General features: G+C 46.3%; 1 protein-coding gene across 1 annotated transcript in view; it reads left to right on the top strand.

The window, feature by feature from the left end:
* The window catches only part of PDIA6 (protein disulfide isomerase family A member 6), a 56,634-nt gene extending 41,730 nt beyond the window's left edge, over positions 1 to 14,904 (top strand). The window contains exons 7-13 of the mRNA XM_075341110.1: positions 5,288 to 5,402; positions 7,724 to 7,864; positions 9,591 to 9,675; positions 9,801 to 9,873; positions 11,564 to 11,722; positions 11,863 to 11,959; positions 14,378 to 14,904. Coding sequence (XP_075197225.1) covers positions 5,288 to 5,402; positions 7,724 to 7,864; positions 9,591 to 9,675; positions 9,801 to 9,873; positions 11,564 to 11,722; positions 11,863 to 11,959; positions 14,378 to 14,446 — 739 coding nt within the window. The 3' untranslated portion in view covers positions 14,447 to 14,904. The remainder of the gene's footprint in view (positions 1 to 5,287; positions 5,403 to 7,723; positions 7,865 to 9,590; positions 9,676 to 9,800; positions 9,874 to 11,563; positions 11,723 to 11,862; positions 11,960 to 14,377) is intronic.
* Positions 14,905 to 21,952: the final 7,048 nt, after the last annotated feature.

The raw sequence follows: 21,952 nt of genomic DNA, 5'->3' as shown, positions 1-21,952 counted from the left end.
CGCCGCAGCGGCTGCTGTGGGGTTTGTGAGCCGGGACTACCGCGCCGACCGCGCCTGTTGGCCGGCCGCGTTTTTAACTTTAGCCCCCGGTTTTTGCGGCCTAGTACCAAGTACTCCCGCCCCCGGGCCTGCCAGCAGGGGTGGGAGCGGGACGGCCGACTGGACGTCGGCAGTGAGGGCTGGGGCATGCCTTGCTATCCTCCTCCCGCCTCACTGAACACTGTGGGGCACCAGATGTCCGCACTTTATTAGATGGAAGGGACAGAGTTTACACTCCCATGGCTCCCTCCTCCCCTCAGAACGCTGGCACCATTGTTATAATCTCTTCTGCCGGCGGAGGATTCCAGAATGAGCTCTGCAGCTCTGGGAGTCCCAGGCAGGGAATCTGGTGGACGCACCACCGCTTGGGGCGGTTGATAAGCCACACCAGTTGTCAGGTGCTGGCCCCCCTTGGGTACAGCAGTGTGTATATATATATATATAATATATATAATTATATACATTTTCTCTATTCGGCAAGACAACAGCATGTCGTCCGCAGAAAGAAGGGGGCCAAGGCACAGGATTATTTGGCAACCTGTACCTCTTGTGCGGCTATGTTACCTGCAGGTTCCACCTGCCCTCATTGTGACAATGCTCGGCCCCCGTGGCACTCACTCAGCCGGAGCCTCCGGCACTGGTGGGACCCTCGGCTCAGGTGGTACCGCCGGTTTCCACTGCACAGATGGAAGGGACAGAGTTTACATTTTTGACTGAGAAACTCTCTGAGTCGCCTCACATTCCATGGCTCAGTCTATGGACAGACGGTCGGCTAAGATACTAGAAGCTTGGCAGTCCAGACCGGTAACACAGGGCTAGGGCACTATGAGTTCATCGCCCCCAGGCCGCTCTCGGTCGGTACAGAAAAGGGCTCCTGGGGTGGCACCCAGATCCCACGGTGAGAACTCCGACACGGACCGCAGCCTCAGACAGGCTAAGCGGGCTTGCTGGGAACCTTCCCCGACTTCATCACGCGGTTCGGGGTCTCAGCATGAGCACTCTCTGGAGGATGAAGCGGAGGTCGCAGCTCAGGGCTCTGATCCTGACGTTGCTCTCATTCTGGATACACCTGAAGGGGACGCCATAGTAAATGACCTTATAGCGTCCATCAACCAGGTGCTAGATCTTTCTTCCCCAACTCCACCTATAGAGGAGTCGGCTTCACAGCAGGAGAAACACCAGTTTAGGTTTCCCAAACGTACACGGAGTGCGCTTTTCGATCACTCTAACTTCAGAGATGCTGTCCAGAAGCGCAGAGCATTTACGGACAAGCGCTTTACTAAGCGCCTTAATGACACATGTTACCCTTTCCCCTCTGACGTAGTTAAGGGTTGTGTTCAGTGTCACAAGGTAGATCCTCCAGTCTCTAGACTGGCGGCTAGATCCGTAGTAGCAGTGGCAGATGGTTCATCGCTCAAGGATGCCACTGACAGGCAAATAGAGCTCCTGATGAAATCCATATATGAAGCCATAGGCGCGTCTTTTGCTCCGGCCTTGGCAGCCGTGTGGGCACTCCAAACTATCTGAGCCTGTCTGTCTGAGATTAATGCGGTCACACGTACCTCTGCTCCGCAAGTTGTGTCTTTGACTTCTCAGGCGTCAGCCTTCTTGTCCTACGCCATGAACGCCGTCCTGGACTCTGCGAGCCGTACAGCGGTAGCATCCGCCAATTCGGTGGCAGTTCGCAGGGCCATGTGGCTACGCGAATGGAATGCAGACTCTGCTTCCAAGAAGTTCTTAACCGGTTTGCCATTTTCTGGCGACCGTTTGTTTGGCGAGTAATTGGACGAAATTATTAAACAATCCAAGGGAAAGGACTCGTCCTTACCCCAGTCCAAACCAAACAGACCTCAGCAACGAAAAATACAATCGAGGTTCGGTCCTTTCGGCCCTCAGCCAAGTCCCGTTCCTCCACGTCCAACAGGTCAGAGAAGGGCCAGAAGGACTCTTCTGCATGGCGGTCTAAGTCACGTCCTACAAAGACCGCCGGAGGAACCGTCTCCAAGGCGGCCTCCTCATGACTTTCGGCACCACCAAACCGCATTCTCGGTCGGTGGCAGGCTCTCCCGCTTTTGCGACGCCTGGGGGCCACATGTCCAAGACCGATGGGTGAGAGACATTCTGTCTCACGGTTACAGGATAGAGCTCAGTTCTCGTCCTCCGACTCGTTTCTTCAGATCATCTCCGTCCCACGAGCGAGCCGATGCACTTTTTCAGGCGGCAAACACTCTGAAGGCAGAAGGAGTTGTGATCCCCGTTCCCCTTCAAGAACGTGGTCGCGGTGTTTACTCCAACTTGTTCGGGGTGCCAAAAAGGGACGAATCATTCCGTCCCGTTCTGGACCTCAAAATGCTCAGCGGACACGTCAGAACCAGACGGTTCCGGATGGAATCTCTCCGCTCTGTCATCGTCTCGATATCCCAAGGAGACTTCATAGCAGCCGATTGCACCAGAGCATCATCGCTTCCTGCGTTTCGCTATCTGGGACGAACACCTTCAGTTAGTGGCACTGTTTTTCGGCCTGGCGACGGCCCCACGGGTCTTCACCAAGGTGACGGCATCAGTGGTGGCGGTCCTACACTCTCAGGGCCACTCGGTGATCTCTTACTTTGGCGAGCTCCTAGTCAAGGCATCCTCCCGGGTGGCATGTCAACACTGCCTGACCATTGCTCTGGAGACTCTCCAGAGGTTCGGGTGGATCATCAATTTCCCAAACTCAAAATTGACACCGACCCAATCACTGACTTACCTCGGGATGGAGTTTCATACTCTCTCAGCGATAGTGAAGCTTACGCTGGACAAACAGCGTTCGCTGCAGACAGGGGTGCACTCTCTCATTCGGGTCCAGTCACACCACTTGAGACGTCTCATGCACTTCCTAGGGAAGATGGTGGCAGCAAGGGAGGCAGTTCTCTTTGGCAGTTTCATCTGCGTCCAACTCAAGGGGACATTCTCCGCAAATGGGACAGGAGGTCGACGTCCCTAGACAGGAACGTCTCTCTTTCACTGACAGCCAAAACCTCTCTTCAGTGGTGGCTTCCTCCCACTTCTTTGTCGAAGGGAAAATCCGTCCGACGCGAGTCTGTCAGGGTGGGGAGCGGTCTTCCTCCACCACAGGGCTCAGAGAGCCTGGACTCCGACAGAGTCCTCCCTTCAGATCAATATTCTGGAGATGAGGGCAGTGTATCTAGCCCTAAAGGCGTTCCAGAGGTGGCTGGACGGCAGGCAGATCCGAATACAGTCGGACAACGCCACGTCGGTCGCGTGCATCAACCACCAGCACAGAGCGCTGGCGGTGGACGCATTAGTTCAGGACTGGTCGCAGTTTCGACTGCCTTATGTATTTCCTCCTCTGGTACTGCTGCCCAGAGTTTTACGCAAGATCAGGTCCGTCTGCCGCCGCGCCATCCTCGTCGCTCCGGACTGGCCGAGGAGGTCGTGGTACCCGGATATGTGGCACCTCACGGTGGGTCAACTGTGGGCACTCCCAGACCGACCAGATATGCTGTCTCAAGGGCCTTTTTTCCTTCTGAATTCTGCGGCCCTCAACCTAACTGTGTGGCCATTGAGTCCTGGCTCTTAGCGTCCTCAGGGTTATCTCTATCACGCCCTTCGCAGAAGGTGGCCTTCCTAGTGGCAGTCACATCACTTCGGAGAGTGTCTGAGCAAGCAGCACTGTCATGCAAAGCCCCCTTCCTGGTGTTTCACCAGGATAAGGTGGTTCTGCGTCCGGTCTCAGAATTCTACCTAAGGTGGGATCTCATTTTCATCTCAATCAGGATATCTCCTTACCTTTTTTGACCCTCATCCAGTTCACCAATGTGAAAAGGATTTGCACTTGTTAGATCTCGTGAGAGCACTCCGGCTCTACATTTCGCGCACGGCGCCCCTGCGCCGTTCTGATACGCTCTTTGTCCTTGTCGCTGGCCAGCGTAAGGGGTCGCAGGCTTCCAAGTCAGCCTTGGCTCGGTGGATCAAGGAACTGATTCTTGAAGCCTACCGCTCTTCTGGACTTCCGATTCCTTTAGGGCTGAAAGCCCGTTCTATCAGAGCCGTAGGTACATCCTGGGCATGGCGGCACCAGGCTACGGCTCAGCAGGTGTGTCAGGCGGCTACCTGGTCGAGTCTGCACACTTTCACGAAACACTATCAGGTGCATGCCTATGCGGCGGCAGATGCCAGCCTAGGTAGGCGAGTCCTTCAGGCGGCGGTTGCCCACCTGTAAGAGGGGGCCGTTTTTCGGCTCTTTTTATCGAGGTATTCTTTAACCCACCCAGGGATTGCTTTTGGACATCCCAATTGTCTGGGTCTCCCAATGGAGCGACAAAGAAGAAGGGAATTTTGTTTACTTACCGTAAATTCCTTTTCTTCTAGCTCCTATTGGGAGACCCAGCACCCGCCCCTGTTCCCTTCGGGCTGTTGTTCTTTTGTGTACACACGTTGTTCATGTTGAATTGTCTTTTGGTTCATGGTTTCAGTTCTCCGAACATCCTTCGGATTGAATTTACCTTAGACCAATTTCTATAGTTTCCTCCTTCCTGCTTTGGCACCAAAACTGATGGGCCCGTGATGCACGGGAGGGTGTATAGGCAGAGGGGAGGGGTTACACTTTTTAAAGTGTAATACTTTGTGTGGCCTCCGGAGGCAGTAGCTATACACCCAATTGTCTGGGTCTCCCAATAGGAGCTAGAAGAAAAGGAATTTACGGTAAGTAAACAAAATTCCCTTCTTTTCAATTTACTCATTATTAGACCGTATTCATGCTTTAATGCAGGGGGTATCTTTGCACCACATAGTGGATAAGCTTTGGTTGTGGTTTGTTTTTTGTCTTCTGGCTAAATAGGAGTACAAGCCTCCAGCTCACCCTGCATTGTAGGGGTCACACTAGGGGGACTTTCTCTTGTTTTGTTTAACCACTTAGATGCTGCAGTCACTGTTGGCCGTTGTATCTCAGGGGTTTAATCTCCTCAACTGAAGTTATCTCCAGTTGTTGCAGCAGAATGTCAGCTGTAATGTACAGCTGGCGCCTGCTATGGGTGGCTCTTTGCCATCTTCATGCTGTAAATGTGCCACAGATGGCGTTATATAGGTGGGAGGTTCACATTTTATGGGACTCCCGTTACACACTGGTGTCTGATACTAAGGATACTCTATCACTGCAACTAAGAGCCGGCATTCCTCATAGAAAGTTTCTAAAATCATTGATCTTCCGAGTGTTAACAATATGCCCTGGTATATCTGTCCACAGCTTGGAGCCTGAATGGGCGGCAGCAGCCTCCGAAGTTGCCGATCAAACCAAAGGCAGAGTGAAGTTGGGCGCAGTGGATGCCACAGTGCACCAAGGACTATCCAGCCGTTATGGGGTGAGAAGTGACCGATATCAGCCAAGTGTAAAGCAAGAGGACCCTGATAAAGGGATCACCAGGGACAGGCGCTGACACAGTTGGGAGATATAATAATAATAATATTTATTCATTTATATAGCGCTATTAATTCCACAGCGCTTTACATACATTGGCAACACTGTCCCCATTGGGGCTCACAATCTAAATTCCCTAGCAGTATATTTTTCGAGTGTGGGAGGAAACCGGAGAACCCGGAGGAAACCCACGCAAACACGGGGAGAACATACAAACTCCTTGCAGATGGTGTCCTTGGTGGGATTTGAACCCAGAACCCCAGCACTGCAAGACTGCAGTGCTAACCACTGAGCCACCACAAGACTGCAGTGCTAACCACTGAGCCACCGTGCCACCCGAGATGCCCGTGACGTCACTGTATTCAAATAACTTCACCTCTCACCTTGTTAAAATATAAAGTGTACCTGTCCTTTGACTCCCATAAATCTATGGGAAGTAATGTCTTACTGCCCTCTTCTCCATAACAAATTAAAATGGCTTTTGGGCTGTATATCAGTGTAATAGGTCCAGAAACTGTTCCCATTCTTTTACTCTGTATCTTGCCATCACTCTCTTTCAGTGGGCGGGGGTTTCTGCTTATCAGCATTTTTCCAGCACTACAGGAGCTGGAACGTCCTTTCCCTCACTTCCTATATCCGTATTGCTCTTGCCATTATCCACTGGTGTACCTGTCCTTAACTGACTTTCCGCCTCTCTCTTATGTCAGTATTTAGTTTGACAGAGCGGAGAGCAGAAACAGAGGGACAAAAGACCCTTCCCCACTTCCTATAACTCCTCTCTGCTGCTAGAGGCGGATTGCACTTTACAGCAGGCAGAAAATTATACAGATGGGAGACACTTTGAATTCATTTTTCATGCTGAATTATATCATGTTGCATAACAAAAATAGTTCCCTGTAACTAAGGTTATTAAAATGATAGGGACCCCTTAAAGGGCCATTTCAATCTGCTTAAAGGGAACCAAACCTCAGCATTTTCCTATATAAGGTGCAGCCAGTGCAGTGCTGGCACTATCAGGCACATTGTGTACATACCATTAGTGGGCAGCTCGGGTATTTAGGCTGTGAAATTCAACTTTATAAAGTTTGAAAATTCATGCACTTTTTGATTGACGTGTGCACCTCGCTGCTAATGTCCGGGCGGGTTATGCACGTGTATCCCCGCACCCCCCCACCGCCTGTTCCTCCCTCTCTCTGGTCGTATGTAAATTTCTAATCTTCAGTTACATGGCGTGAGTTAGCGCCTGCGCATAGCGCTCATCTCCGGCGCCATGTTTCTGAAGTCCACAGTATTATGGTACATGAGAGGGCGGGCGCATGCGCCCTCGCTTCTTCAGATCTGTTGTGACCGCGGGAGCGCGCGCGGTCACAACAGGACTGGAGAACAGCTGATGTTACTGATTAGCTGCAGCAGACGATATCGTAGGAGATGTCTGCTGCAGCTAATCAGGGTAAGATCAGCTGTTCTCCAGTCCTGTTGTGACCGAACGCGCTCCCACGGTCACAACAGATCTGAAGAAGCGAGGGCGCATGCGCTGCCCTCTCATGCACCATAATACTGTGGGCTTCAGAAACATGGCGCCGGAGATGAGCGCTATGCGCAGGCACTAGTAACTCCAACGCCGTGTAACTGAAGATTACAAATTTACATACGGCTAGTGAGAGGGAGAAACAGGCGGTGGGGGGGTGCGGGGATACATGTGCATAACTCGCCTGGACATTATCAGCAGAGGTGCACACGTCAATCAAAAAGTGCATGAATTTTCAAACTTTATAAAGTTGAATTTCACAGCCTACACATCCGAGCTGCCCACTAATGGTATGGGCAGCCTGTGCCTGATAGTGCCAGCACTGCACTGGCTGCACCTTATATAGGAAAATGCTGAGGTTTGGTTCCCTTTAAAAAGTTGTGACTTTATATCTAGTTTGCTTTACTTATCTGTAGGAGTGCGTCTTCTCAGTGACCGCCGTGTGATACCAACGTCCCCCTGTAGTCGTTGTTGCGGAAAAATGGGGCAACCATTGTTAGCGCCGCCTTGCAAAATCTGCTGTTTGCCTGGGGTTTTCGCAGATGGAGCCAGGCCATTTACAGTATATTAGGGAATTGCCCTAACAAATACCATTATATCTGAATGCTATTAATGGACAATGTTCTCCTGTAGAGTATAGGGGTACAGCAGTGAAGAATCAAGGCATCTCCGTAATTCCCCCTGTCCGCCTCAGGCAGCAGCGCACCACCGGTAACTTTAATTCTTCTTCTTTTCAGATCAGAGGATTTCCCACAATTAAAATCTTCCAGAAGGGCGAGGAACCGGTTGACTATGAAGGTGGTCGGACGAGGGCGGATATCGTGGCTCGTGCTCTTGACATGTTCTCTGAGAACGCTCCTGCCCCGGAGATCTCGGAGGTAGGATTAGGTGGTGGCAGGGGTTTCTGGCAGCCGCTTATCCTCCTGCTGTAGTGTCCTCTCTTCTGACTTTATACATGATATATATTACTGAAACAGAAAATTCTGGGACAATTTTTTTTTCTTAGATCTTCCCCAATAAGCTGATTTCCCTACTGGAATTTTTTTTTTTTCGTAATTTCTGAACTTCTTAAATGGGTGATACTCTAAAGTTCTTGTAAAAAAATAAGCAATTTTGCAATTCACTTATTCTCAGGAACTGAGGGGATTTTGAATTTTAAGGTTTGCTGATCATTGCCTAAGATGCCACCACTGCAGTCTAGTGGCAGGTTCCCTTCATAATGAGTGCAGCACTATCAAGCTCTTTGCTGTAGAGCTTGAAAGTGTTTGATTCGGACAGCTTTAGTGCCCCTTCTCTTTTCTGACGCCGCAGAGACAGAGGCCCCTTCTTTTCTCTGATGTTGCAGAGACAAGAGACCCTTCTCTGATGTTGCAGAACCAAGGGACCCCTCTCTGATGTTGCAGAGACAAGGGACCCCTCTCTGATGTTGCAGAGACGAGGGAGCCTTCTCTGATGTTGCAGAGACGAGGGAGCCTTCTCTGATGTTGCAGAGACGAGGGAGCCTTCTCTGATGTTGCAGAGACGAGGGAGCCTTCTCTGATGTTGCAGAGACGAGGGAGCCTTCTCTGATGTTGCAGAGACGAGGGAGCCTTCTCTGATGTTGCAGAGACGAGGGAGCCTTCTCTGATGTTGCAGAGACGAGGGAGCCTTCTCTGATGTTGCAGAGACGAGGGAGCCTTCTCTGATGTTACAGAGACGAGGGAGCCTTCTCTGATGTTGCAGAGACGAGGGAGCCTTCTCTGATGTTGCAGAGACGAGGGAGCCTTCTCTGATGTTGCAGAGACGAGGGAGCCTTCTCTGATGTTGCAGAGACGAGGGAGCCTTCTCTGATGTTGCAGAGACGAGGGAGCCTTCTCTGATGTTGCAGAGACGAGGGAGCCTTCTCTGATGTTGCAGAGACGAGGGAGCCTTCTCTGATGTTGCAGAGACGAGGGAGCCTTCTCTGATGTTGCAGAGACGAGGGAGCCTTCTCTGATGTTGCAGAGACGAGGGAGCCTTCTCTGATGTTGCAGAGACGAGGGAGCCTTCTCTGATGTTGCAGAGACGAGGGAGCCTTCTCTGATGTTGCAGAGACGAGGGAGCCTTCTCTGATGTTGCAGAGACGAGGGAGCCTTCTCTGATGTTGCAGAGACGAGGGAGCCTTCTCTGATGTTGCAGAGACGAGGGAGCCTTCTCTGATGTTGCAGAGACGAGGGAGCCTTCTCTGATGTTGCAGAGACGAGGGAGCCTTCTCTGATGTTGCAGAGACGAGGGAGCCTTCTCTGATGTTGCAGAGACGAGGGAGCCTTCTCTGATGTTGCAGAGACGAGGGAGCCTTCTGATGGCATCCTGAGTGTGTAGGTCATGTCCTGGTAACCGAAGGAATAATAAGGTAATGCCCAATTGTGAATCCGTTCATTACCAGGAGGAATAACAGAAGAATGGCACAAAGCACAGTTCTAGAACATAAATATACAAGTATTGACAGAAAGTGTTGACCTGTCCTCTTTAATAGGAGACTCGAGTCTGCAAAATGTTTTTTTATGTTAAACTCTGTGACTTTTCTTTACTTGCTCTGATATGCCCAGACGCTGATAATGAACTCTCTTACTTTTGCTTGGACAGATGCTGAATGAAGCCGTCGTGAAGAAGACGTGCGAGGAACATCAGCTCTGCATCGTCGCCGTCCTGCCTCATATCCTGGACACAGGTAATGGATCTGACATGATCCCACACATTGTCGGAGTAGTGGGTAGTGGTTCGCACAGTTTGGCCGTTGCCCTGTGCGTTGTGACCGCATGGACGGTGTCTCATTTGCTCTCGGATTTTCTGCAGGCGCGTCTGGAAGAAATGCCTACTTGGAAGTCATGCTTAAAATGGCTGATAAGTACAAGAAGAAGATGTGGGGGTAAGTCTGTCCGCAGACACAATGGAGATGCTTTGTGTTTTTGTCAAATCTTAACCCAAGACAAAAAAAAATGTAACCCCTTCCCTTCATAGGGTGTAGGCGAGCTCAACTTCTTTAGATGACTGCCTTTTTTATGTGTGTATATATTATATATATATATATATATATATATATATATATATATATATATATATATATATATATATATATATATATATATATATATATATATATATATATTTATTGTGTGTGCGTGTGTATATATTTATAACATACACACATACATACATACATACATACATACATACATACATATGTGTCTCATATACAGTGTGTCCACCCATATCCTGTCCACCACCATTAACTTGAGAACGGCGGCAGCTAGAGGCATAGAAGTGGTGTCTAGGTATAGTAAAGTAGCCATCCGCTACGCAATGAAACCCCCTATAGCGCCACCTGGTGGAAAATACCGGAATTAGCATTTTTATCACGAAAACGGAACGAGATAGAGAAAAAAAGTGAAGTACAAAGTTGTAGGGCATCATCAATTCAATACGAATCGACACCTTGCATACAGAAATGCTATGATTAGAACGTGTAAAACTCACAAGGCTGCGTAGGTGAAGCGATATCTCATGGAGACCTTCCTACAAGTCATTGGGTATGGTGGCTGCGTGGAGTGGCCTCCACACTCACCTGACCTGACGCCATTGGACTTCTTTCTGTGAGGTCACATCAAACAGCAGGTGTATACGACCCCTCCACCAAGATTGCAGGACCTACAACAATGTATCACAGATGCATGTGCAAACGTGTCACCTACCATATTGCACAACGTGCAGCAAGATACAGTATGCTGTCCAGAGTCCAGATGTGCATTGCAGTTGACGGTGGCCAATTTGAGCATCAAAGTTAAATGAGCGCCATATGCGTGACCAGCATTCAATGTTTTGGGAGGGATCATGGGTTTCATATCATAGCATTTCTGTATGCAAGGTGTCGATTCGTATTGAATTAATGATGCCCTACAATTTTTTCAATTCAATTTTTTTCTCTATCTTGTTCCGTTTTCGAGATAAAAATGCTAACTCCGTTATTTTCCACCAGGTGGCGCTATAGGTGGTTTCATTGCATAGCGCATGGCTACTTTACTATACCTAGACTCCACTTCTATGCCTATAGCTGCCGCCGTTCTCAAGTTAATGGCGGTGGACTGGATATGGGTGGATACACTGTATATTATGTGATATATATATATATATATATATATATATATATATATATATATATATAAAAGTTCCCTGTTGGGACTAAAAATATAAGCTAAAAGTACTAGTAGCATAAAAGTTTGGATTACACTACTTTCCTGATACAAGGATAAAGCAATTAAAAAATTGCATATTCGTTATCACTACATGTGTAATATTGTGATCTCTGAAAATCTAAAATTAATTAACCCATATGGTAAACAGCTTTTAAAAAAAATGCTAACATTGCTGTTTTTTGATCACCCTACTTCCCACCAACACTATTTGACAATATCCATCTATGAAGATAAGAATAACCCTTTAAAGTCCTATTAGATGAAGTTATGGTTTTCAAAAACAAGGGGTTAAACCTCACTATATCTGAGTGTTCTGCTGCTGTCCTACAGCCAGAGTGTATGGACTTATCGCATGCTGTGTTACAGGTGGCTCTGGACGGAGGCCGGTGCACAGCTGGATCTGGAGACCGCTCTCGGTATCGGCGGCTTTGGTTACCCGGCCATGGCTGCGATTAATGCGCGAAAGATGAAGTTTGCACTACTGAAGGGCTCCTTCAGCGAGCAGGGAATCAACGAGTTCTTACGGTAAGGGATAATTAGGTCTCGGGGTGAACGTCACTCCTGAGCGTTTCAGAGTTAAATTAATAAAGAATTCGGCACCATCCGTTTATATAAATGTGTCCTCCATGTTTATTTGGTTTTGGGGTTTTTTCCTCTAATTGTAGAGAGCTCTCGTTTGGCCGCGGCTCCACTTCTCCAGTTGGCGGTGGTGCCATCCCCAAGATTAACACAGTCGAGGCTTGGGATGGGAAGGATGGAGAGGTAAGAACTCATCTAATTACAGCAGGGGTGGGCAATTAATTTTCTTGAGGGGCCACATGAGAGACCGTGATTGATGTAGAGGCCAAACAAATAGGCTGAAATTAATTCTGCTGAATATTAATATTAACATTAATTATTCTATCACTTAACATTGAGCAGAGTTAAGTAAGCTGATATCCCCTATACAGTGTGAGCCCCCACTAGCCTACATACATTATGGGCCCCGCATAGCCTCCTATATTCATTATGGGCCCCGCATAGCCTCCTATATTCATTATGGGCCCCGCATAGCCTCCTATATGCATTATGGGCACCGCATAGCCTCCTATATTCATTATGGGCACCGCATAGCCTCCTATATGCATTATGGGCCCCGCATAGCCTCCTATATGCATTATTGGCCCCGCATAGCCTCCTATATGCATTATGGGCCCCGCATAGCCTCCTATATGCATTATGGGCCCCGCATAGCCTCCTATATGCATTATGGGCCCCGCATAGCCTCCTATATGCATTATGGGCCCCGCATAGCCTCCTATATGCATTATGGGCCCCTCATAGCCTCCTATATGCATTATGGGCCCCGCATAGCCTCTTATATGCATTATGGGCCCCGCATAGCCTCCTATATGCATTATGGGCACCGCATAGCCTCCTATATGCATTATGGGCACCGCATAGCCTCCTATATGCATTATGGGTCTCCACATACCCTCCTATATACAGTATGAGTCCCCCACATAGTCTCCTACATACATGCAAACATCCCATACACATGGAAAAAAAAAACACCAGATATTCACCTTGCTCACGTTCCCCTATTGCTCTGTTCCGGCCTCTGGTGCACAGCATGCTCGATAATGTGACATCATCGTCTCTGCTGTGCCTCACGCTGATTGGTGGAAAACAGCCAGCGGCCCCTCCTCCACCAATATGTTCACCACTATCTGCATCCAGTAGATACAGATAGCAGTAACATCAGGCAGCAATGGACGGGCAGCGCGGGAGAGTATGGTACGGTCCACTGTTTTCTGCCCTTCAGCTGTCTCGCTCCATGGACCGGACTGAAACACCCAGAGGGACAGATGTGTACTTTGCCAAGCCCTGATTTACAGCTATTGAGGGGTTTGTCAGTGACTCCCATATTGATGACCTATCTATAGGACAATGGTGGGGTCTGACACCCGGCACCACCGGATATAAGCAATGCAGGGGGTGGAACACAGACGTCCTGTACATTTAGTGCCCGTTGTCGAGTAATGCATTTTCTGTCCTGTTGAAGTGGTCCTGGATACCCCCTTTTAATAGGCTTCTGGTTTGTGAAATGTCTGTGGACATTAGAGAGTATCCTGCGGCCAGCCCCACATTTTTCCTGCTGCGGGCACTACTGCAAAAATGTCATAATAAATAGCCACGCTAAATCGGCCATTGTGATAGGTGCTCGCTCTTTGCAGTTTTCTGCTCTTGATTATAAAGGGATGTTGGACCTGTGTCTAATATGTCCACGTGCCCTAATTATCTTCTTTAGACAACCCTATGACAAGGCTCCTAGATCTGGAGCATAATTCTTTAGATTCATGTATACTGCCGTTCCTCTGTTACTCTTCCTGGAAATGTATGACTAAACTGACAACTGGGAGGAGGGTAAGGGGTTACATCCCTCTTCTATGTTAAGCTAGCAGTAAAGTGTCCAGATGGAGCAGGTGGCATGCTGGTGCTTCCAGGCAAAGCCAGAGTGATGGTTCAAGGGACGCATAATATTGGGCCAACTAGGCTGCAATTAATTTGGGTCTTTAAAGCCCTCTTTTAAATAATGGTATAATGTGGCTCTGTTGATCTGGGCAGCCCCGTTTTCTAAACAAATGAGTTAATGTGGCGTCTGGTCATACCCAAATAATGAGATGGGACCAGGATTAGGAGAACTTGAAAGAGATGAAGCAATTTAGGGAGTACGGTCATCTGTAGGGTGTGTATGCTGTCTAGCCAAAAGATTCTGAGCTTGCCCTATGGTAGGACTCGTCCTTATATGAAGGAAAATAGACACTCCCTGTTGTCATTTTATAAATTTTCAGGAAGAATAATAGAGGACCACACAACAGCTACAGTGTTATAACACTGCGCAACAATTACTTATTATGTAGTCTCAGAGAATATGAGCCAAAGTGGGATTCTTGCCAGTGTCGTAAAAGGGGTCTCTAGGTGTATAATATGGATGAGCTCTCCTCAAGACAAGTCATCAATGCCCTAATAGCAGGGGTCCAACACCTGGCACCTCCATCAATCAGCTGCTAGCCCCTTCTGCAATGGCCGGATATAAAGATTGAGCCCTGCACAGCTCTATTCAGTGTGTAGCAGTCATCGATATCCTGAGCCCGTAGAGCCCCTCTAATAAACCCCTCCTGACTTTTTCTTCTGCAGTTGCCGGTTGAGGACGACATTGATCTCAGCGATGTAGACCTCGACGACATTGAAAAAGACGAACTGTGAAGAGAAGCAGCACATACCTCCTTGTTGTACCGTTACATCCCTCTTCTCGGAGGAACTTTTCAGCGGGTGGGGTGGACCGCCACTCGTCCAGAACACCAGGGTGGCAGCAGAGAGAAGGACTTCAATGATAGCAATGGACAGTTCCTCTCGGGAGAATACTGAAAAAAAAATTCTATGAATTGTCGTAACAGTGATGACTTCTGTTGTTTGCTCTTTAGATTTTTTGTTTTCCTCTTCTTTTTTTTTTTTTTTTTTGTCTGGGGTTGTGGAGGACGTATTTGCAGACTGAAGGAATTACGTCCCGTTTTGGCTTTTTGGCCAGTTACAAACTGTCACCCAGATCGTCTCCTTGGCCGATGCTGCAAAAATTGTTTTGTTTAATGTATTTTATGTTTTGGGTATTTTCATTGGTAAATTGATCAGCTTGACTCAATTTCTGAATAAAATATTTTTTGACATATGGTGTTTTTATCGGTTAATTTTACTTTTTTCGAAAAGTACGGTAGTTTTTGTTTTTCTCTTGGACCATTGGGGGACACAGGAGAGCATGGGTGTATGCTGCTGCCACTAGGAGGCTGACAGCAAGGAAGAAAAAAGTTCTCTTCTCCTCAGTAGTATACTCTCCCTAACCGGAGCCAAGCCAATCAGTTGTAGCTTGGTGTCCATAGGAGGCAGACATGGGGGTGTATGTACTCAGCCCCGTTTCTGTCTTAGATCTGTTGATTTTTTTTTTATTTGTGATTTCCCTTTTTCTTTCAGACACAGCTTGTGTGTCACGGTCATCCCACCTAGAGACCGAGAACACCGTGTGGGGTTGTCACTACTGTGTTCTCTCTGATCTTCAAAGCAAGACCCTAAAATATCAAGAGTGTTTGGAACTTCCAGCCAAATTGGTCCTTTCCTTGCCATACCATACCACTGTCCGCTCACCATATTCCTTTAAAAATGTAGTCCCCAGCTTTTGCCGAGGTCTAGTCCCGCGGTGAAACCACAGCCCCAGCCGTTCCAGCCAATCGTATGCATGCAGACTCCTTGCACGGCTTTTTCCTAGCGCCGCCCACCGTAGTCAGTCAGTTCGGCTGATTTCCTCTTCTAGTCACATGGAAACGTTTTGTGCGTTTTTCTGCTCCTCTCCTTCTCCTCCCTCACTCTTCTCTGGTACCATTACTATCCGACGCCGGCCCCACATGATGTTTCAACAGGCAGCTCTCAACCCCTCCAGACCTGCTGGTCACCGTCGTGGACCGCTTGCCACAACCTCTAGAGCTGAGTCACTGGCTCCAGAAATGGGGTAAGAAGGCTATTCTTCATTATAAAATTTGTCTTCAACTTGCTTAACTGTTCACAATAACAATAATTTTGACAAGAGGTGTCCAAACTTTTACATCCCTCTGTACCTTTCCTGGCTCTCCAAAGAGTTCTAGAATCTCAGTCAGGTCTCGGCATTTTCCTTTGGCTTAGCCACTACCTCCGTGTCCTTCCAAAGACCTTGTCAGGCAGTTTTTTCCTGGGTAGAAGGATTCTACAAACAGTCCTTTCTAGTCCATCCTTTTCCCACCCTTGAAGACTGCTTTAGTACAGCTCATGGCTTCCTGTGTCCCCCAATGAAGCGAGACAAAAGATGATTTTGGGTACTCACTGAAAAATCTCTTTCTCAAAGCTTCCATTGGTTAACACAGTATCCGCCTGTTATGCGCAGTAAAGTGCACACGTGGTAATAAAAAACAAAAGAAAAAGGTCTTAAAACTACTACACATAACCTGGCCAGTTCTTGTACAGACTAGAGGTCCTAACTGGATGACTCAGACCAGAGACCAAACTGACAACATTTATACAGATAACCGCTATGCTTTTTTTTTTTTTTTTTTTTTTTTAAACAAATTTTATTGAAAATTGAAATGCAAGTTACATCAGAATGTGAATCAACACATGTATCAAAGAACAATTGTAAATAGTCTCATTGCATATCATACCCAAAAGGATATTGAGCGTGTGATAAACCATCATGTTCAACACGTGTAAAACACAATCCGTATGCTATATTAATAAACCCATAACAGAGTCCTTACATCAAGACCATATCATAGATAGAAAAAAAAGGAAAACCAGATTAAGAGAAAAATGGAAAGAAAGTCAGAGAAAGAAAAGAGACTAAGAGAAAGACAACAGCGACAGGGGAAACATACAGACAAACAATGACAGATTAAGGGAAGGCTTGGGGGGGAAGGGATAGGAGAGCTTATGTACCTCGTACTATGTCATTTAGACCATTCCAAGGTGATCAACCTCTTTGTGATAGGTAAATCTAGATCCACCTCTGGAGATCAGGAGAATCTCGGAACATAATCCAGCTTTGCCAAACCAAATAATATCTATCCATGTACAATTGATTGTAGGAAGTGAGCCGTTCCATTCTTCTCAAGGCGTCCATTTCTGTCACCCAATCCTTCAGAGTTGGGGCAACAGATGATCTCCATTTTCTGGGGATAATAGCGTGAGCTGCAGTAACACAATGTTTTAAAAGACCTTGCTTAATTGTCTTAACTGAGCCTGGGATCATAGATAACAAGCATAACTGGGGGGTTTTGTGAACCTTCACTCCCGTAACCTGAGCATAGACCTCCAGAATCTTGGACCACAATTGCTGTATCGGCTGACACTCCCACCAGATATGTAGCATACTGCCCGGGGCTGCATTGCATCTCCAACACACTTCCGAAATGGAAGGGTAGATTTTGTGTAAAGTTTCTGGGCATTTGTACCATCTAGTAATTATTTTATAGTTCTGTTCCTGTGCTTTACACGCCATCAGGAGTTTGTGGACACAAAAGAAGGCTCTCTCCCACTGATCTTGGTATTGACTCTCCCAGTTCCCTTTCCCATTCTTTTTTAAACCAAGGCTCATCATCATTCTGGTGTTGAATAAGAGTTGAATACACCTGAGATATGGTGTGTTTAGGAGTAGTGTCCTGGAGCAAAAGAGTCAAATTGGCTTAATTTGGCTTTTGTCAGCCCACTCATCTGAAGGGCTGCCACAAATGACTGTAATTGGAGGTATGCAAACCAAGGTACTGATTGGTCCGGGAAGTTATCTCTTAAGCTAGAGATGGTTGGAAAGGGTTGGGAAGCTGACACAACTTGACCCAGTCTAACACCGTGGGTCGATGGCCACACTAAAAATTTGTTCACATTCATCCCTGGGGGAAAGTCAGATTGTCGAATAATGGTGTCATGGGCCCTGGTACATACGACAAGGTCTGGTTTTTATTCACAGTATCCCAAATCTTTATCACATCCCAAGTTAAAGAAACAGTAAGTGAGATATTTTGACGGGCTTTTTTAGAGATCCAAGGTAGTGAGGTTAAAGAGACTGTTGACATGTCTTTCTCAAGGGAGATCCACTCCTTTTCAGCTTCCCCATGGAACCAGTCTGCAATCCTTATCAATACTGCCGCTCTGTGATAGCCTTGAAGTCCGGGAGACCCGTCCCACCTTTACTTTTATGTCTACGTAAAAATCTACGGGCCAATCGTGTTCTCTTTTGCCCCCAAAGCTGGAACATACTGTATTGAGTTGTTTAAAAAAAATTGTTTGGTATTTTTATTGGGACCGCCTGGAAAATATAAAGCAGCTTCGGGAGGATATCCATCTTAATGGCATTAATCTTCCCAAACCACGATAATTTCGCCCCTTTGTACCTCTGGATATCAGTCATAATTTTGTCAAGAATCGGTTTGTAATTCAGTCGAAGAGTTGTGTGGGGTCTGCTGTCAATCGTACCCCCAGACATTGAAGTAGAGCACCACTTAAAAGGAAACACTTTTTGTAAAGCAATCTGTTCCGAGGATGGTAAATTGATATTTAAACTTTCAGATTCCGTTAGGTTAACTTTAAAATTGCTCACGTCACTCTACATGTCGAACTCCCTGAGGATCGCTGGCATAGACACTCTTGGATTTGTGACATACAATAACAAGTCATCTGCGTATAGTGACAACTTATAAATGTTCTGACCGACAGAGATTCCCCCAATGTCAGGAGGTAACCGCTATGCTTTTGGCATTTCGCATGGCTATAGACCTATATGGAGAGCTTGATCTTTCCTCATAGCAGCAGGCAAGCCTACCCAGAATTATGAATCTGTGCAAAGCCTAATGGAGGACATACGTTTACCCAAGAAAGTTGCTATAGTGAAATCCAATGGCCATTCAGAAGACGATTCACAAACCGCAAAAGGCAACCACCTGGCAGACCAGGCAGCAAAATCTGAAGCTTGACAACCCTGCCAGGGTGGCAGCCGCACAGGTGGCTTACACTACGGACCCACCTGTGACCTATTTCCTTCTCCAAAAGCTACAACAGGCTGGTGCTGAATTCCCCAGATGGTAAGAGAAGAACTGTGGCATGTGGGGAACAATGTTTGTTTTCCTCGGTTTCTGTATCCCATGATGACTCAAGCCCCCCATGACAATACCCAATCTAAGTCTGCTATGACAGACTTCATCCACCACCATTGGTATGTGTGATACCAATGTGATATGACTGAAGTATGAATTTGATTAGATAGGGATCATAATCAAAAGATAGGAGTGATCCCAGATATTATTTGACCTATCAATAATTCAGTATCAAAGAGATGTCCTTTGGAAGGCCAATATGATGACCAAAGAATACATGTCTTGAAGCAGTTTTAAGATAATGAGGAAGTCACATTTACAGTTCCACTTACCGGAAACTTGTGGTTAGCTTAAAGACAGGTTTAAGGAAGCTTGCATATGAAATTTATGGCTCATTGCAATATTTCACTAACACTATGGTCAAACTGTGGTCGGTCAGTTGTCAACTGGCAGGATGTGCAGGAAATGTGCAGGAAGCTGCCGGTGCCCACAGCATTTTGTGGTCAAGTTACATGAACATGACTCAGCTGTCACATGCTGGTGACTATTTAAACACAACCTACAATGTTTTCCTATAAAAATACACCGGACTCGCTTAATGAAGGGAAAACCTTCCAGGACATTGAAGTGTACGTACGCACTGTTCCTGTGATGCAAGATGCCATGTTGATTCCTTATCATTAACTCGAGTTCCCTCCGATGTGAAAGGATTGCTACAACATAACGGTAATGTTGATGCATATTTCTGTTATTGTATAAGATTCTATGACTATAGTTCTAAATGCCTATGTACCATTGATTATATTCATGTGCTATTAAAATAAATAGTATCTTGCTATAAAGAATATTAGTATTCGTGCCTGATTAGGATATCAGTGAGCGCTTCGTAAGTACGGGCTTTCAGCCCCTTTTTAGTAGAATTTAGCAAGACATAAATTGGCGTAGTCGGCAGGATTACTTCTATAAGAAGTAATTAACGAATTTTTGTAATTTAGAAGTTAAAAACATATATTTTGCAAATTTCCAGATATTTTTTTTAAATCTTTTTGCATAGTGTCAAAATGTTCAGAAAACGTAAGGATAATGTTAAGGAGGTTGTTGTGGAGATCCTCACCTGGACTGAGGCTCCCTACAATCTTATAGCACATGAATTGGTCAATTGTGGATTGGCAGAACAATGGCAGAATAAGCTTAAGGGTTGTGTACCTACTGATGTTGTGAATGTACTCAGTGGTGCCCCTGTGAAAACAGGTGATGTAGTGTCTTGTGGATTGGCAGAACAATGGCAGGACAAGCTTATGGGTAGTGAAGCTACTGATGTTGTGAATGTATTCGGTAGTGTCCCTGTGAAAACAGGTGATGTAGTGTCTTTAGCACGGCGCAAACAATGGCAGGACAAGCTTATGGGTAGTGAAGCTACTGATGTTGTGAATGTATTCGGTAGTGTCCCTGTGAAAACAGGTGATGTAGTGTCTTGTGGATTGGCAGAACAATGGCAGGACAAGCTTATGGGTAGTTAAGCTACTGATGTTGTGAATGTATTCGGTAGTGTCCCTGTGAAAGCAGGTGATGTAGTGTCTTTAGCACGGCACAAACAATGGCAGGATAAGCTTAAGGGTATTGAAGCTACTGATGTTGTGAATGTATTCGGTAGTGTCCCTGTGAAAGCAGGTGATGTAGTGTCTTTAGGACGGCGCATCTGGATTTTGGCAAGTGCATATAGTGTAATGCATGAGCGTAATCTAAAGATGCAGAAGAAAAGTTCCCAGATGGAACAAAAGATGATAGAATTAGGTTGCCTGAAAACAGTTATGGAATGTAATACCAGACTGTTGAAGGATAAATTGGAACAGTATCAGAATGTGGCAGAAAAAGCTGCCATAAAAATTGCTCAAAATAAGTACAAGAAAAGAAGAGGAAAGGTAAATAAAATCCAAATTGCTCAAAATAAGTATAAGAAAAGAAGAGGAAAGGTAAATAAAATCCAAATTGCTCAAAATAAGTACAAGAAAAGAAGAGGAAAGGTAAATAAAATCCAAATTGCTCAAAATAAGTATAAGAAAAGAAGAGGAAAGGTAAATAAAACCAAAGTACATAAAAGTATCGTCTCAGCTTCTATAAACTGGGATCCCGATACTTGGGATGGGGATGTGTGGGATTCATCTTCATCATCTGATGAGGAGGATTACCATAAAGGGAAGATTCAGGCTAATCCAGTAAGGAGGCGCCTAGAGAGGGCAGAGAATGAGATCATCCGGGAACATGTCCGGGATGGTCAGGGGAATCTGCAATATGACGAAGATGGTAATGCCATCATAAATGAGAGAACGATTCCTCATGTAAAAAATCGAGTAACCATTGAAGATTACTCTCAAGGAGAAGTTGATAGCATTTTAACACAGTTTAGACAAAAACCAGGAGAAGGAGAAATTCCCTGGTTGGTCAGGGTGCACGATCTCGGAGGAGGTGGAGTGCACTTTGACGCCGGAGACGTGGCAAAATTTGTCACCATGTCTCGTGACCCAGAAATTCAGAGATCAATAAAAAATTATTTTGTTGATCATAATGAGCATGGTACTCAAAACTTAATCATGATCTTAGCCCATGCTTTTCTGGACAAATATCCATCAGAAGCAGACTTTCCTATCAATGATAAACCTTGGTATACCTTAAAAGATGGTATGGAAAGGCTGAAGGAAGAAGCAATGAGGAATGCTCTTCCTCTTTTGGGAATGGATGATGATTATCTCCAGTACCCATTAACAGCCAGCATAAGAAATATGCTGGTTAAACATGCTCCTCCAGCATACAAAACAGTTATTTTAACCTTAACTGTAGCGCTGAGTGGAGAATCAATCGGTGTAGTTCTAGGGAGGATGAGGGAGTTACAGGATATGGGACAGTGGGATAAATCATCCCCTGGAGGCCATGTTGGTAACAGTAAGCCAAACAATCCTGATTGGAAAGAGAAATCAGTAGGGAAGGCCCCACGGGTGTCTCGCAAAGACATGTTCCAGGCTTTGCTTAAAGCCGGGATCAATAAGGAAAGGATTGATGGAAAGGAGACAGGAGAATTATGGAAGTTGTACAAACAGAAAGTTCTATCCGC

This window comes from Anomaloglossus baeobatrachus, chromosome 3, assembly GCF_048569485.1.
Source record: "Anomaloglossus baeobatrachus isolate aAnoBae1 chromosome 3, aAnoBae1.hap1, whole genome shotgun sequence".
Classification (NCBI taxonomy): domain Eukaryota; kingdom Metazoa; phylum Chordata; class Amphibia; order Anura; family Aromobatidae; genus Anomaloglossus; species Anomaloglossus baeobatrachus.
The sequence above is the reverse complement of the archived record's forward strand: the minus strand, read 5'-3'. Positions and strand labels throughout refer to the sequence as shown.